Raw genomic sequence first — 15311 nt, 5'->3', positions numbered from 1 at the left:
AGGTAGCCTCGAACGGCGCGGCAGGAGTGCACGCTGTGTGACCGTTTTAGTTCTTGCTGAAACAGAATAAACTTGTGAAGAGCGGATGTCGGGAAGAAACGGCGACAGCCTGTGCAGAACTGCAAAGCGTCGCGTGCCGAGTGCGCGATGGCGGTGGCGATGGGACGATAACGACGCTCGCGAGAGCGCGCACGGTGCCATGCGGTGAGGAATGGACAAAATTAGTGATAACTTCCAGCCGCGAGGGACCCATCCGTCACGCCGCACCACCACAAGAAGCGGTGGGGTAGCAAGTAAACAGAGGAAAGAAGGGAGGAACATGAAGGGAAGGAATGAGAAATGTGGGAGGGGCTCGCGGGGAGGAAGGCAAGAAGCCATGTTCAGTCTGCGTTGGAGGTAGGGGCAGAGAAGGGAAGTGAAATGCACACACCCCTGGATTTGAATCATTCTCATGGAGATGGTGAGACGGATGCTGAATTACATTTGATGGGTTTAAAAATAACAATTACGTCTTCCTGCCAGGCCACAGCTAGGGAATTGGTTAATGTGAACACTGATGTACTTGAATGCATAAAACAGTTACGTGCGATTTGCTAAATTTACAATGGTCCGTGGAGGAGGTGCAGAGCGGAAACACAGAAACCGTATTCCTCTTTATGGGTACTTTTGGCCATTAACTAAAGCCACGAATTTTATGCCCAAAAAGGAGTTAAGATACTGGACATACGCAGTTTTTTTTAAGCATTTACTGCAAACGAAGAAGAAGAAGCCGTTCTCAGAGCGAGAAAGCTCAGCCCTAATGCTGAGCAACTGCTGTAGCACACTGTGACTCATATACAAAGTAACGTGTCCATCCACTTACAGGTTTTACATTGCGAGACTAAGAGGTACAATGAACGGGATTTGTTGAAATTTTTATTTTCTTATTGTAATTCCCCCAAGTCGACTGGATCAATAAATCGATATCTTTGTTCTACAGCCTTCCCCCATTCATTCGGGTTCAACGAATCCACTCTTTTGATAATTTGCCATTATTTTTGGAACCAAGAAGCCGCATGCGGAGGACATGCACACGACTGCACAGGAAGGAATGTACAAAACTAAACGATGAATGCGACCGAGTTAGTATCGTGCAGCCTCCGCACACTTTAGCGATCACTCCCTGGCGCCTCGACGCCTTATAATTCACGCACAGCGAGCAGGTTTTCATCGACAGGAGAACAGAAGGAGCAGATGCCACTGCCCATCGGGGAGTTTCTGAGAAGCAGCCTCTAATCTGCTCACTTTGTTGCATCTTCACTTGGCTTAAAAAGAAGAGCACCCACCGTGGGCATGTGTTGATATCACTTCGCCCTTTGATTACTGACCAAACTCTCTTCCCATGCCTCTCACCCCCCACCCTCCCCATACCAGGTGTGTGTCAGCGAGTGCTGTCAAAGCGACGCCGTTAATAAAAAAAAACATGTTACGAATAAACTATTCCATAATTCACACGTGGCTTAATTGTTGACTTTACACATGTGCGGATAAGGTAAATAAATAACGATTGCTGCTAAATCACACTGCATCTGAATTGCGTTTGAATAAAATTCTTCCTAAGTGCTCTTTGCATGGGAATTTTGACTTTGGAGCCTTACCATTCATCAGCGTAGAGGGCACTTTACAAAAAAAAATTCTCACCCGAGGCTGCTGATGCCTTGAATTTATGGCCACCAGGTTTGGAATTTTGCGGTTACAGCAAAGAGGGTAACCTATAACTCTCCGTGTACAGCCCACGTCTCCCGATGCGCTAAATTGTCCCGCCAGAAACATTGGCGCTGGCCAAAGGTGCGGCATGGCAGCGTTTTATAGATGAACTTTTGGCTTCCATCAATGTGGCAGTACCCTCGCCTCAAGCGGAAAGGTCACACGCAGGCGATGAGTTATAGGATGAGCAGTGCATGGCCCCGTGTCACCTCGAGCCATACATATTATTCCATCTGCCACCTCTGCAAACGCCAAAGGGCAGGCGGGGTAAATGACAAGCCATGCACCTCTCTCTGATGACCTTTCATTATAAAACAAATTAATGACACCCCTTACAGCACGATAACCAGAGGTGATCTCAGTTATCCTTCACTCTCGCATGTGCGCGCATAGGGCGCTGTGTTCTGAATACCCTCCAAAGCATTGGCACTAGAGTTATGAACAGTTATTTATGCCAGCCATCAAATGAGTCACAAGCCTATATATAGGGCATCAGTCTCCTAATGATGTCCACATTTTTCTAGCCAAAACCGAAGCATCATTCTTTAGCAAGGGTGGCTCTATAGTGTTTGTCACCATTCCAGAGGAGCCGCATAAATCTGCTCTGTTTCCTGCAAGAGCGAGTGCTTTCATTAAATGCCATCATCACCTCAATATAATATCACACACGCACACACATACACACGGAGGGTACGTATGCACACGCACACACACACACATACAAAGAATGCACACACGCAGGCATCCACACATGCACGCAATCACGCACGCCGACACATGCGCAAGACGGCATGCACTCGCATGCACACACACACATACACGCAAATATGCATAAACATATGCTGTTGCTCCTTTTGAAATGAATGTGTTTTCAGGTATAGAGATGATATATGTCACATTCTCAAATTAGTCCTAGTTAATATGAAAAGCTTAATTTTGCATAAATGCAGTGAGCTAAATTCATTTCCCATCATACAACATTAACCTACTAATGATCCTTGATATTTTCTGAGCTCCCGCACACACAAATCAAATCTACGATATTGCGGTAAGAAATACACGGGCAGCTGGGTGGTTTTTCTGGAATAAATAAAACTATTGTCAGCAGCTCGGAGGCTCTCCTGAGTGGCTGATTCAGAGCTATGAAAATAGGTTCATACTTTATGAGGCTTCTGGGTTAACTGCTTTCGGTGAAAACGGAATTTTCTGTTTGACCTACAGGGTCAGCAGCCCTCATCTCTGTAAATCACTCACCCCAGTGCCTGAGACCCCATGCACATGCACATTTACACTCACGGCAAAAACCAGCATTAATCTTTGAACAAAAACTGTTCACGAAGTGAATTAGGTTACCCCTAAAAAAAATATATATATATATATAAGAAAAAGCTTGGTTGTATTAAAAGAGCTGTCTGGCTCTTAAAGGCCCCATTGAAATCGTTCTCTGTTTTTTTTTTAATAAAAAAACACAGGCAGGGCTATTTACACAGCCTGCTCTCGTCTGCCCCCCTGCACGGCAAGATTCATTACACTGATTGAGTGCAATCCACGCAGGCACAACAATTCCGGGCCGCGGCACAAACATACATCATGCAATAAACAAAAAGCACCTTCGCTAAGTGCGAAGAGCTCAACCTTTACCCACGAGGGTTGTGTTGCGTTTAAAACCGATATAGACTTCCGTGAGACATTCGATCAAACAGGAGATCGGTGCGGTGGAAAAAAGGTCGATCGTCCCGTTCCGGACCACACAATCCGTTCGGAACACCAAACCGAGGGCAACGTAGGAGGCAGCGTGGCAAGTGGGTTGCTCATCTATCTGTACGGACTGTGATTTAGGCTCTCAATCGCGAGTCATTTTGGGTTTCATTCGGTTTGCTTCCAGGTGCAACAAACTCACAGAGCTGCCCAATTATTCTACGAAGGACCCGCCTTGTAACAAAAGAAATCGACACACTCAGCGAAAATGTTGCGGATAATAAAGTATGATTACATTATAAATTTTATTGGACTTAAATCACACTAAAAATAGGCACCTAGACAAATCTAATAGAATCGTAAGGGCTCTGTAATAGATTAACAGACGTAATGGAGTGCATCATCCTCAATTAATCGGGTGTCATTTTTATCACGCACGAAGTCGCAAGCTTTCCACATGCGTAGCCACGGCATACAATGAACAAAGTCAAGAATACAAATACCCCAAAAAAGTATTAACCAAAAAACATGTACCTTCTCGACACCATTTCACGCAAAGTATAAACTATTCAACTATTTTTTATTTTACAAGGTAAATGCCACTGAGCTACGTAGCTCCTTGCGAGAAGTGACCTGGCCACAAATCATAGCCCAACAAAGTGGAGAGAGACATGCAAACTCCGAATATACAGCAGGCATCAGGGCCGCGATCAAACCAATGACCTCCTGCATACCAGGCGAGGAACATAACGTCTCGCCACCGTGGCGCCCCAAACAACACACGCACACACAAACACGAGGATCCAGGTGAGCTATTGATTGCCTAGAAGGAAAGCTGTAATAACCGCGCAGCAGATACCTCCTCGACTCCGGTTGTGATTCTCAAACTGACGCTGCTCAGGTGTTCTCGCAGGACGCACACTCGATCGCATCGATGCACGTGCAGCGCCGGGGCAGGCACGATAAGGCGACCGGGTATCTCGCGCGGTTATTAATGTGACGGTGAGGACACCACTCTTCTACGGCTGTCACGCCTTTGGCGAGCTTCTCGCGACAACAGCATCACTTATCAAGGTGTGGACGTCTCGACAGAGAATGAGACATGGGCATCTGCGGAAAGTAACATTCTTAACAATGCGCTGGTGGATAAAAGCATTGCGACTTGATTTATGTGCCGCCTGCTTCAAAACATAATCCACACCGAGCTTACCATGCCACCAGTCGGGTAACGTGTGTGTGCGCGCGTGCACGCGTGCCACTGGGTTGAACCGCATGTATGTATATCTATCCATTGCTCCACACATAAAGTAGAACTTGAGCTGCAAATGCAATAAGCTAAGTCGAACTTAATTTTACCGCAACAGCCAACAAATGTGAAACATATTGCACTCTCAAGATGTATTAATTTTCGTATAAACTACACGGCCTTGAGATTTGTCTTTACCATCATAGCAGCAACGTCTGTTACAAGCGCATGGAGAAGAAATGAGCAGATAATACACACACACACACACGTGAACTGCACTCGCATTCTATACGAATGTATGAATATAATCATCACCTATTCTAGCAATTACAGTAATCTAATGGATGATAGTCTCAGTCAAATCCATCACGAGCCATGATAATACCTGCAGCGTTAATTAGCACCTCCGAAGTCAAGACAGCGTGCGCACAAAAGTCACAGTCCCCGTGTGCCCGTGAATGATGCTTTGTGGCGTAGCGAGTCTCGTCTTACATCGTCATCGCACTACCTCGCTGGATGACCTGCCAGTGTTGGGACCAGAGCTGTCACACGAATCGGCCACGTGGGCAGCCAGGAAATAAATGGAGCGAGTAACACAATTTTCCGTCCTCCTGAGCGCAGCCAGATTTCCATTTCTAGAGGAGGATTCCTGCAGGACCACTTTCCATTCGGTGCACAAGATGTAACATTACTTGAGGCACTCAGCGATTGTACGTCTCAATCGGTGTAATAACCTGCACATCACATCTCAAAAAGTATATATATACGTGATTTCTACAGCACTGAGTGACACTTAAAACTAAGATCAGCCATGTATGAAAAAATGAGAATAGGTTTTACCCTTTCTGGCAATACAACAGGTGTTAAGATGTTCAAATACCAAATGGAAACATTTTGCAAGAGAAACCTTTTGCCAGAAAGGGCAAAACATATTATTTTCTTTTTCATACTTTGATACTGACAAAAAAGGTCCCATTTTTTAAGATCATCCAAGCTGCAATATTAGAAAAACACACACAGTGTTTCAACTCTAAGCCTTTCATTTCTAGGGAAGGCAACGCAATGTCGCACAAACCATTTACACAAGAGCGGCACTCAATGGTGAGCTTCTAAGAGGCCGTGCACGGCAGCGTAGCAAAAGAACAACATATTCGCGCTCACACGGATTGCAGCGCTCCAACATGCCACGCGTTGGGATCTGTCGAGTGTTGTCCCTGCAATGCATGGGAATCTGTGCAAATCTAAGCAATTCAAGTGGTTACAAAAAACCTAGAATGGAATGATCACTTCTCAGCCGAAATATTTTTTTCAAACATTGGAGAGCAGCAGCGGTATATATAACGCAGGGACAAAAAAACGCACGTGCATATGCACACGCAAATAAAAAGATGCACCGTTCAACTGTATGATCTTTTGGGGAAAATCCCATTAGCATGCCGCTGTGCAGTTGGTAAGATCACTGCAAGGGGGTATAGGCGGCCGGCACTATGCACATTTGTCCCTCAAGTGGTGATGTTCACTCATTTAAGGCTGAGTCAACCTTGGGGGATCCCCAGAACCAGTTCATATATCATTTTGTTATCCGTGGCTGGACATCAAACTCAGGTCACGAGGATTCCAGCACAAGTGCGCCAACCACTGTGCCACCATTCCCCACAATCACAGTCGCGTAGATGCACATAGCGCAGGTTATTTAATTTAGTGTGTCTCTCTCTCGTTCTCCTAATTTTCAAGCTTGCGCACCTTACCACGCGTCGTCATACTCATTGACATGCTAATTTTCTCTAACCCCTCCCTCTCTCCGCCCCCTCTCTCTATTTAAGGCCTCGTCACAGAGACGTTCTCTCTCTGTGTGCCTATGTGTGTTCTCTCTCTATGTATCTCTGTGATATCTGTCTGCTTATATGTCTGTCTATAGTTTTCTGGTTAGATTTTTTTTATTGCTATTTCATTTATACCTGATGATGATTGCTTGTGTTGCAATCAAAACGTCGTATGCTATTATTTAATTTATTATTTTATCTTTATGCGTGACTTTACCGAAAAAGAGTAATTAATAGCGCAGCATCTTCAACGCAGGATTCACGCATTTTTGGAATTTCCAGAATGACTGCAAGGTCCCACGTGAAAATTCCAAACCCAGGGGATGTTCATTTGTAACATTTGGCAGATGTCCCAAGATGAGACATACCTTTGCATGCCTCCTTTTGTACTTTGTGTGCTGCCCAAAACAGTGCCATTGTGGTGATTTGCTGCAAGAGAATTAATTCGCCCGTCTCCTTGCTCTGGGCTTATTTGCAACCTCATAAAACACTTCGAGCTATTATGTCATGGTTAGGTCCTGCTGGGATTCACTTTTAATCAACAGCAATTATAAAAATAAACACCTTGGTTGATGTTGGAGCAGCGGCAATAAGTGTTTTTTTTATGTACGGGTAAATACCGTATACTTACACAAACCAGGAGCGGGAGATTATAATGAATGAATGCGGTACAACAACGAGAACAACATTCAAGCCTTGCTCCAATTTGGTAGAATAAAATGGTCTGTGTATTCTGTGGCTGTTTGACGTCGTTACTGCAAAATTAATATCCACGAGTGCCTGTGACCACACACTTTAGCCGTGTCGGATTGCAAAGGATCGCTATTGCATTAATAAGTAATTATAGCAATGCTTATAGCACACAGGGCTTATTGCTACCATCACCACCGGTGCCACAGCTGTCACGACGAACTTTAACGACCTTATTAATTATAACGGCGGAGGACTGCGGGACCAATGATAGATTATCGTAGTGAACACAATGGGGACAGCCACTCGCAGTATGTGGGTGCATACGTATTGACAGCACCCATTTATTAATTGCGGTGAAAGGCACTCACTGTATGGGCAGCCATAGACGGCCACGCGTAGCCCGATGCGCGCCGGGGTCCCCGGATCGAGCGGCGCAAATCGCAGGAACCGGGTGACCAGCGGCCGCGGCAACTCGTGCCGGACCCGGCCGTCCGAGTTCTCATTGCCTCCGAATGCCTGCAGACACAGAGCGTGGCGCAGCAAGGTAAACACAGCACGGTGCCATAGCACGACGCAGAATGGCACGGCAAGATACAGGCGTGGCACAGAATGGCTGTCACTCCACGCACAGGGTGGGTATGACGCGAAATGGACCGGCGCGCGCCGGGGCAAAAATTGGTTTCAAATGCTGGCGGTGTGTTTTCCTTGTTAGAGATAATCACTTGTGAGTACACGACTTGAGTGGAGTTCATCATCATTATTATGATTTCGACTGTTATTGTTGATCATACACGCGTTGCTGAAATTACTGTTTCACACTGGATGTAGAAATATCCCACGGGAATCTATTTTTATTTTCGTGACCTCCCGTATGACATTTCCCATTGTAGAGATGATGGCAAAATCAATTATTTTTGCTCAAACTGAAATTCTAGCCTCTGAACATTAAAAAAAAAACACATACGGGGTGATCCATGTCGAGATACCTCACTGAAATCTAATGACACTCATAGTCTCTTATCAACTATCGAACGCTTATGGTGAATTTTATATCGTACAGAGAAGAGTGTTACGCTTTTTAACATACGAATTGAGATTGTCGGGAGACATGCATAGGCTTTGAAATAAATTGCTGTTTTTTTTTTCCAATCATTTGTCACTATCATTTTAGTTGCATAGCTATTTCTGGATTGCCTGTATAATTACAGAATTTCCCTTTCATTTACGTATTTGCAAATGTACTGGATTAATTCTTTCACTGTTTACAGGACAGCGTACATCTGTAGATCTGTGACCCAAGTTGTGCAATACCGTGGGGGAATCGGATCCAATCAGGGTGGGTTACCGATCGGGCCATCACACACACGCTCTCGTGTAAGAGTTGTGGGGAGTCTCACGCCGTCAGACTTACTCCCCATCGCTGTAAACCGGCGCCTGCAGCGCATCGTGGGCATGGACACGGAGGTCACGTTGTCCTGTGGCTCCCCATCAACCCTCACCGGACAGCCACGTGACAGCTTCTCGTATTTTGAAACATTTACATAAACAGAGCAGTCATCAAACACTTTCCGTCTTAAACTTAATTTGGAGCTTTCGTGACTGCAGGAATTATTCTTTGGTTCTTTCGGTAAAGTCACGTGTAAAGATAAAATAATAAATTAAATTAAATACTAGCATACGACGTTTCGATTCCGTCTTGCCAAAAAGTCACATGGGCACAATGAGGTAGGCAGCGATTGACTTTGCTACAAGACAATTCTCAGTGGCAAGGCCCACGCCTTCCCTTCAATCGCACACTCTACCCTCTCAATCTGACAATTCCGAGCCCGTATTCTCCACCACTCCGTCAATCCAGCAGCGCTCACACGGACTTCACCACTCACTAGAAAGAGACCTCCCTTGAAAGGTAAATTTGAAAGAGCGAGTTGCCGTACAATTGACAAGAAGAGTTTTGTAGGAATCTACTGCGAAGTGTATTTATGTTAAAGCTGCAGGCAGGCATCCGTGAACATCAGATGCCTGTCAGAACATTACAGGGAGGGGGGTACTTTAAAACACATTCCTGCGGAGGGAGCTGGTAGGAACGTTGGGTTGCTCGGTCAATGGCCAGGGTCAACGGCGGCGTGGTGTGTTCCGCAAATATGGCCGACTGTGAGGGCGGGCACAAGCCGGCGTGAGTAGGTTAAACGTTGAGTTTTATAAGGGCACCACGGGGTGACCAGCCCCTCCCCACCAAGCCCCACCCTCCCCACCCAGCCCCTCTCCACCCTCCCCACCCAGCCCCTCCCCACCCTCCCCTCTCCACCCAGCCCCACCCCTCCCACCCCCCACCCAGCCCCACCCTCCCCACCCAGCCCCTCCCCACCCTCCCCACCCAGCCCCTCCCCACCCTCCCCTCTCCACCCAGCCCCACCCCTCCCATTTTTGGATGCATGATGGACGGACGGACACAATGATCCCCTGTGGGCTGGTGTAACCAGGAGGTTCCTACCATTACTATTGCACTTCATGCATCTGAAGTGCATTTACCACAAAACAACTGGTTGTGTCACTGGATTATCACAGCCGCAGCATTAAATAATTTGATCTCGGTGCTACAGAAATTGACACTGGAAGGGTTAAATATTCCTCCGGATTTATTGCACTTAGGGAAATGCCCAGAGGCAGCAGAGAGCAATCAGATGAAGCCAGAATGACAAAACGGACGCGACCACACGATATATTCTACCTTCTTGCATGTGTGATCCCGAGGCATCGTAATACGCTACTTTTTTTATTGTAAAGGGGGCTCGGTGTGGGGGTGGGGGGTACATAACTCACTTATCCGGTGCATGTGTATTAATTTCGGTGATGAATAGCTTGTTTAGGGCGCCATGTACAAGCTTATCTATCTCCTACAAATGATCCCATAGTGTAGCCATATGCTGTCAGTGAAAGGGATAAACAGAGGCGAAGGTCCTGAGCATCTACATATAACGTGAGCAGCTGCGTACTGTGACTCGTTAACCCGTGGATGAAACTGGGCAGCATTTCCCGGGCTAGGGCGTCGGGAATTGACATGCTTATGGAATCGAGTCGTTTGTCAAACATCTGTGCGCACACCCCTGGGAGGCTATAGGTTTGCTAATCAGCTACTCCCCTGGGCTTTACGCAACCAAACATCCCACACATTCGTGAGTTAGATGGATTTGTGATGCATTCTTTAATCAGAATATGTATTTGAACTGGAGGAATCCGATTAGCTATAAAGCTCTTTTTCAGAGAAGTCCAGTAGGGGCAGGTCAGAAGGTTGCAACAACAAACAATACAAAACCACGACACGGGTGCGAAGTATAGGAAATGTAAATAAATGACATTAAAATAAGATGAAGCTAAACTATTATTTATCTTACCAGGTGAAGCACACTGAGATATTAACTTATTTTTCAGAAGCGACCTGGCCATAAATGATAGTTCAAAAAAGTGGCTTATCATGTGGAAATGTATAGCAGAAAAATTATCTAAATGATCTAAATGCATGTTTCTAAATGGCAGTGCAGCAAAACTCCTCTGCAGAAATAAAAGCAAGGAAATACATTGAATCTTCTTGGTTCTTTCGGTAAAGTCACGTAGAATGGAAATAATAAAATAATAAAAATAAAACGTTCTTATTTTATTTTTATTTTATTATTTCCAGTTTACGTGACTTTACCGAAAGAACTAAGAAGATGAATCCCTGCAGTCACGAAAGCTTAAAATCGAAAAATACATTGAATGTTAATTGTTTACATTTTCACTCTGCCTCGGAACAGCCCACTTGGGTGTTTAATTTTAAAATGAAAAGTCATGCATTTTAATCCCAATTAACACGGGGAAGAGGAGATATGTTTCACGTAAACTTGGCTTGCATCTGCCATTAAATTGGATGTCATCCTCTCACAAGGTTAATAATTAACGAGCTAAACGAGCTCAACGAATAAACTTTTTTTTTATAATCCAAAAATAATCTTTTTTTATTCAGTGTTTCGAAATCATACTTTAGCCCAGTGATCACTGAACGTTGTGTTGTTGTAAACGAGGAATATCGACGGTGTACACACACTTATGCAGGAGAAAGATATTGTTCTAAAAAGTGATAGTTATTTAGAACAGAGAGATGAAGTAAAAGGTAACGAATCACTCGAAAAGAAACACGTTGTAATGTAACGACTCACCGAGACTACCAAATCATGTAGATACAATCTAAACAGAATTATTATTCATAACACAAATTCAGTGTATCCCAGTTCTGAGCCTTTAATGGGCACGCTTGAAATGTTCCCGTTAGAAACACACCATTTACAAAGAAATCTGTTACCAGCCCTGCACAGGCGATGCACACAGTTATGACCACGGGCGTTAATCGCAAGCTACAAGTAGAGCGAACAACAATATAGAGATTACAAAATGGAGATGGATGGAGGGTTGCAGAGCGACAATAAATAAGGACAATTTCTGCGAGGTGCATGAGAAGCCATCAGAATTCGCATTGCCCCCACCCCACCCCACCCCCCCAAGGCAACTCCATTAACGCAAGGAGGGACTCTGGCTATAGACGCCGCTTGATTCGGTGGGGGAGGAATGGAAGAGTGGGAAGGGAGGCAGACGCGGGCCTATAAATAGCGGGCAAGATGCGCTTCCCCCGCAATGCCGCTGTAGAAACGAGCGAAATCTACGCTGTACACACTCTCACCTACCCACTTGCATTTGTGATGGCACAATGCGGGGATTCAACAAATCACGACGCACCGATTCAATCAATTTGGAGATCGAGAGCATGCGAGAGAGTACGTGCCAGGGTACCGTGTGGATTTACAGATGGCAGCGTACAAGGGCGGAAAGGCAAACCAGGGACAAGATTTATAGATGGAGTAAGTGAAGCCATAAAAAACGGGTGGCCTATTACACACGGAGCGTGACAGCCAACTCAATATGGGCCGTCTCGACTGAGAATCTCTACAAATGAACAAACAATTGTTGAGCCTCGTGATTGTATGCACGTACCGCTATTGTGTTTGAACACATCGGCGCAATACCGGGGCGCGTGCTTGCTTAGCTAAGGTACAGAGTGCGGCGCGACTTCACCATACGGTGCCCATTAAAAAATGAACTCAGCGTCAACGAGTAAGTTACCGATTGCGAAAAAAAATAGAAAATTTCGTAACGAGTGGCGAAGGGGATGTGGAGTTTCAGATGCCAAGAGATGAAAGAGGTTGTGCGTGAGTGTCCTGGCACGGTGACGTCCGTCCGTGAGGAGGCATCCGAGGCCAAGTGTCAATGTCTTACGATGCGTGCAGGTGCAGCCGGAATGATGGGTGCGTCGTTGCGGTTGTGCTGTTTCAAATGGAGCTCCCCGAATGCGCGAGCGAATTTGACATCGCCACTTAATTGACCACCATGTCCAATGGGGGGCACATCATTTGTCGACCATTACCGGGGGCATGCAACCCATCCTCCTCACTCGGCTCACCATGCGCGGAGGTGAGTTAAGGCTGACACGAGCTTGCACCCGATAAGGAACTAAATTGAGAGGATGAAAGCGGCGTTCGTGTCATTGCGGAGAATATAAGTAACGCGATAAATAATCATAGAATATGCTGCCGGTCCCATGTCTGTCTCTCCAGGACAAAAAAAAATAACAGTATATTTTTTATACAGCACGACGTCCACACGGCTTGCTGCTATTGCGTGTTTTCAGCAGAATTTGTTGAATTCAAGCAGACTATATTGTCAAAGGTGGTACCATGATGTAGATATTCACCCCAAGCTCGCATTACTCTGCTAGTGCTTGTCTTTGTGCTGTACGCCTCTTGGCGTCCTCTGGTCTAACACCGTTTGAAACGAGGCTCAAAAGAAAGGTGTCTCTGGTGTGGACCAATCAGTTTCACAGACAATGCATATATTATCCTAGTATGTTTTTTGTTTGCATTTTGACCACAAGTATTGTGGTTAATGCAGACATGATTCCTTGTAAAAAGGTTTCAGTTTGGTGTTTTAACAACTTAACACCTGTTTTGTTTTTTTTATTCTTGGGTTTTTTCGGTAATGTCACGTAGGTAAAAAATTCAAATTAATAAAAGTAAAATAAAAATAAAATTTAAAAATCACGACGTTTCGGAGGCAACACAAGCTTCCGTCTTCAGGTGGAACCGTCACAGCACGATAGCTGCATCAAGTAATAAAAGGGTAAAAACGTATTCTCACTGTGGTCTGGTTTTGATGTATAGTGTCTCATCAGTGCAGATAGGCTCGCTTAAACTAATGCTCGTCAACTGCCAGATGTTTATGGGCAAGGACCATCTCCGTTAGATATGGGTCCTAATTAGAAGAAATAATATATAACACTAAATAATCATGACCGTAAATGTGTTTAAAATAAGTGAGAATTAAATAAGCAGATAAATGTCTTCTTCCCATATCTGTTTCTTCACATAAAAATAGAAAAAAAAATATTTGCTTTTGTTAGATTCACCAAACTCACTCTCCAGTCCACCCTTCTCTGCCCCGGCAGGCACCCAAAAGCACCACAGCTCTGGACAAGTGTGTTGACTATCGCTCTCATCACGGTGAGCTTGCGTGAGGGAGGCACTGGTTAATTAATGCTTGTGCTTGACAACAGTGACTCCATGCCCTAGCCTTGGCAGCACAACAAAGGAGCCGCTGTCCCTGTGGGAACGTGTCCGTACGTGTGCGTCCATGCGCGTGTGTGCACATGTACGTGCGTGCGTGCGTGCGTTCGTGTGCGCATGCTGAAAATAAACTCACGTTTGTAAGGTACCCTTCACACAGCCCTGTCGTCAATGAGAGAAGCCATGTTCTTGACCCTCAAGGAAGGACATCCACAAAGGCTGTGTTACAGAGTTCAGCATAGAATGCAACACGCCTTAGGTGCAGCAATTAATTAATTAAATATCAATGTATAATAGAGGTGTTTTTGGGTAAGATCGCGTAAATATATAAATGTGTCGTTAAAACCCGCCACCACCCGACACAGCCAACTAGTAAGTTTGTCACGTAAACAAAACGTGGCCAATTCGTCACTAGTACGGCACCACACCGGTGTGTTGGAGAGCCAAGCCACAACATTTACAATCTGATCACGACGTTTCGCTGGTAATTACAACTAGCTACATTAGGCGACAGCCAGATTTGTGGAGAAGTCCACCTGTTTCGTTCCTTATATAGAGGCGTAGATGTGGTGACCACGCTTCTGCGCTCTTGAGTCAACGTACATTATGCATGCACATTATGCGAGCCCATTGATCCTGTCCTTCCTGTCCATTGTGTGAATTAAAATAGCCGTATCAACGGTAATCCCTACTGAAGTATGGTGGCCTGTATAGGCATGCATTTAAACAATGTATTATCTATACTCTTTGGTTCTTTCGGTAAAGTCACGTAGGTATCAAATAAAATAAATCACGACGTTTCGGGCGGAACATAAGCGTCCATCATCAGGTGGGAAAGCATGGTCTGCCTCAGCAGCAGACCATGCCTCAGCACGTGGTCAGTCGCCACCAACAATTTCCCAAGCTCTGCCATAGCAATGTTGAATTTCCATATCTAGCTTTAGGATGTTAACAGAGCTGGGTCACGCTTAATATCCAATTAAGTATGGTGACACTAACTTCACTCTGAATTAGTTTCAACATTACCTCTGTTGATTTTCATGTTTTACTATGGTAGTTTCAAAGTTTTAATTTAGTTTCGGAGCTAGGGTGTCACTCTAATTGGACACCCTTATCGTCAAACGCACAGAAAGCCTCTAACATGATGAGGACATCCATTATTTCGCTGACATTATTATGGCATTGCCAAAAACATACCCCAACATCGTCCCAAATAATGCCTTATTACGCACTTTAATAATGCGCCCAAGAAAACAATTGCCAAGTTACTTTACTTGAAGACTTTACATGCTTTATAAATGGGAGACAACATGCATTTAAATTGGCAAGATCGCAGCTATGTTAGAAAACCATGTCTGCTGTCACTGGGTTATAATTTTTGCTTTTTTTTTAAAACCCCAGCTGTTAATTGTGCCAAACACGCCAAAAATTTCAGAAACCCAAGTGCATTAAAATACA

The 15311-nt window shown here is 44.9% G+C and overlaps 1 protein-coding gene across 1 annotated transcript in view; it reads right to left on the bottom strand.

The window, feature by feature from the left end:
• The window catches only part of LOC144733511 (contactin-associated protein-like 2), a 126652-nt gene that overhangs the window by 86079 nt on the left and 25262 nt on the right, over positions 1 to 15311 (bottom strand). Inside the window, exon 4 of the mRNA XM_078615446.1 lies at positions 7575 to 7722. Within this exon, the coding sequence (XP_078471572.1) occupies positions 7575 to 7722 (148 nt within the window). The remainder of the gene's footprint in view (positions 1 to 7574; positions 7723 to 15311) is intronic.

The sequence above is a fragment of the Lampetra planeri genome, chromosome 2 (genome assembly GCF_965212315.1).
Source record: "Lampetra planeri chromosome 2, kcLamPlan1.2.h2, whole genome shotgun sequence".
Classification (NCBI taxonomy): domain Eukaryota; kingdom Metazoa; phylum Chordata; class Hyperoartia; order Petromyzontiformes; family Petromyzontidae; genus Lampetra; species Lampetra planeri.
The sequence above is the reverse complement of the archived record's forward strand: the minus strand, read 5'-3'. Positions and strand labels throughout refer to the sequence as shown.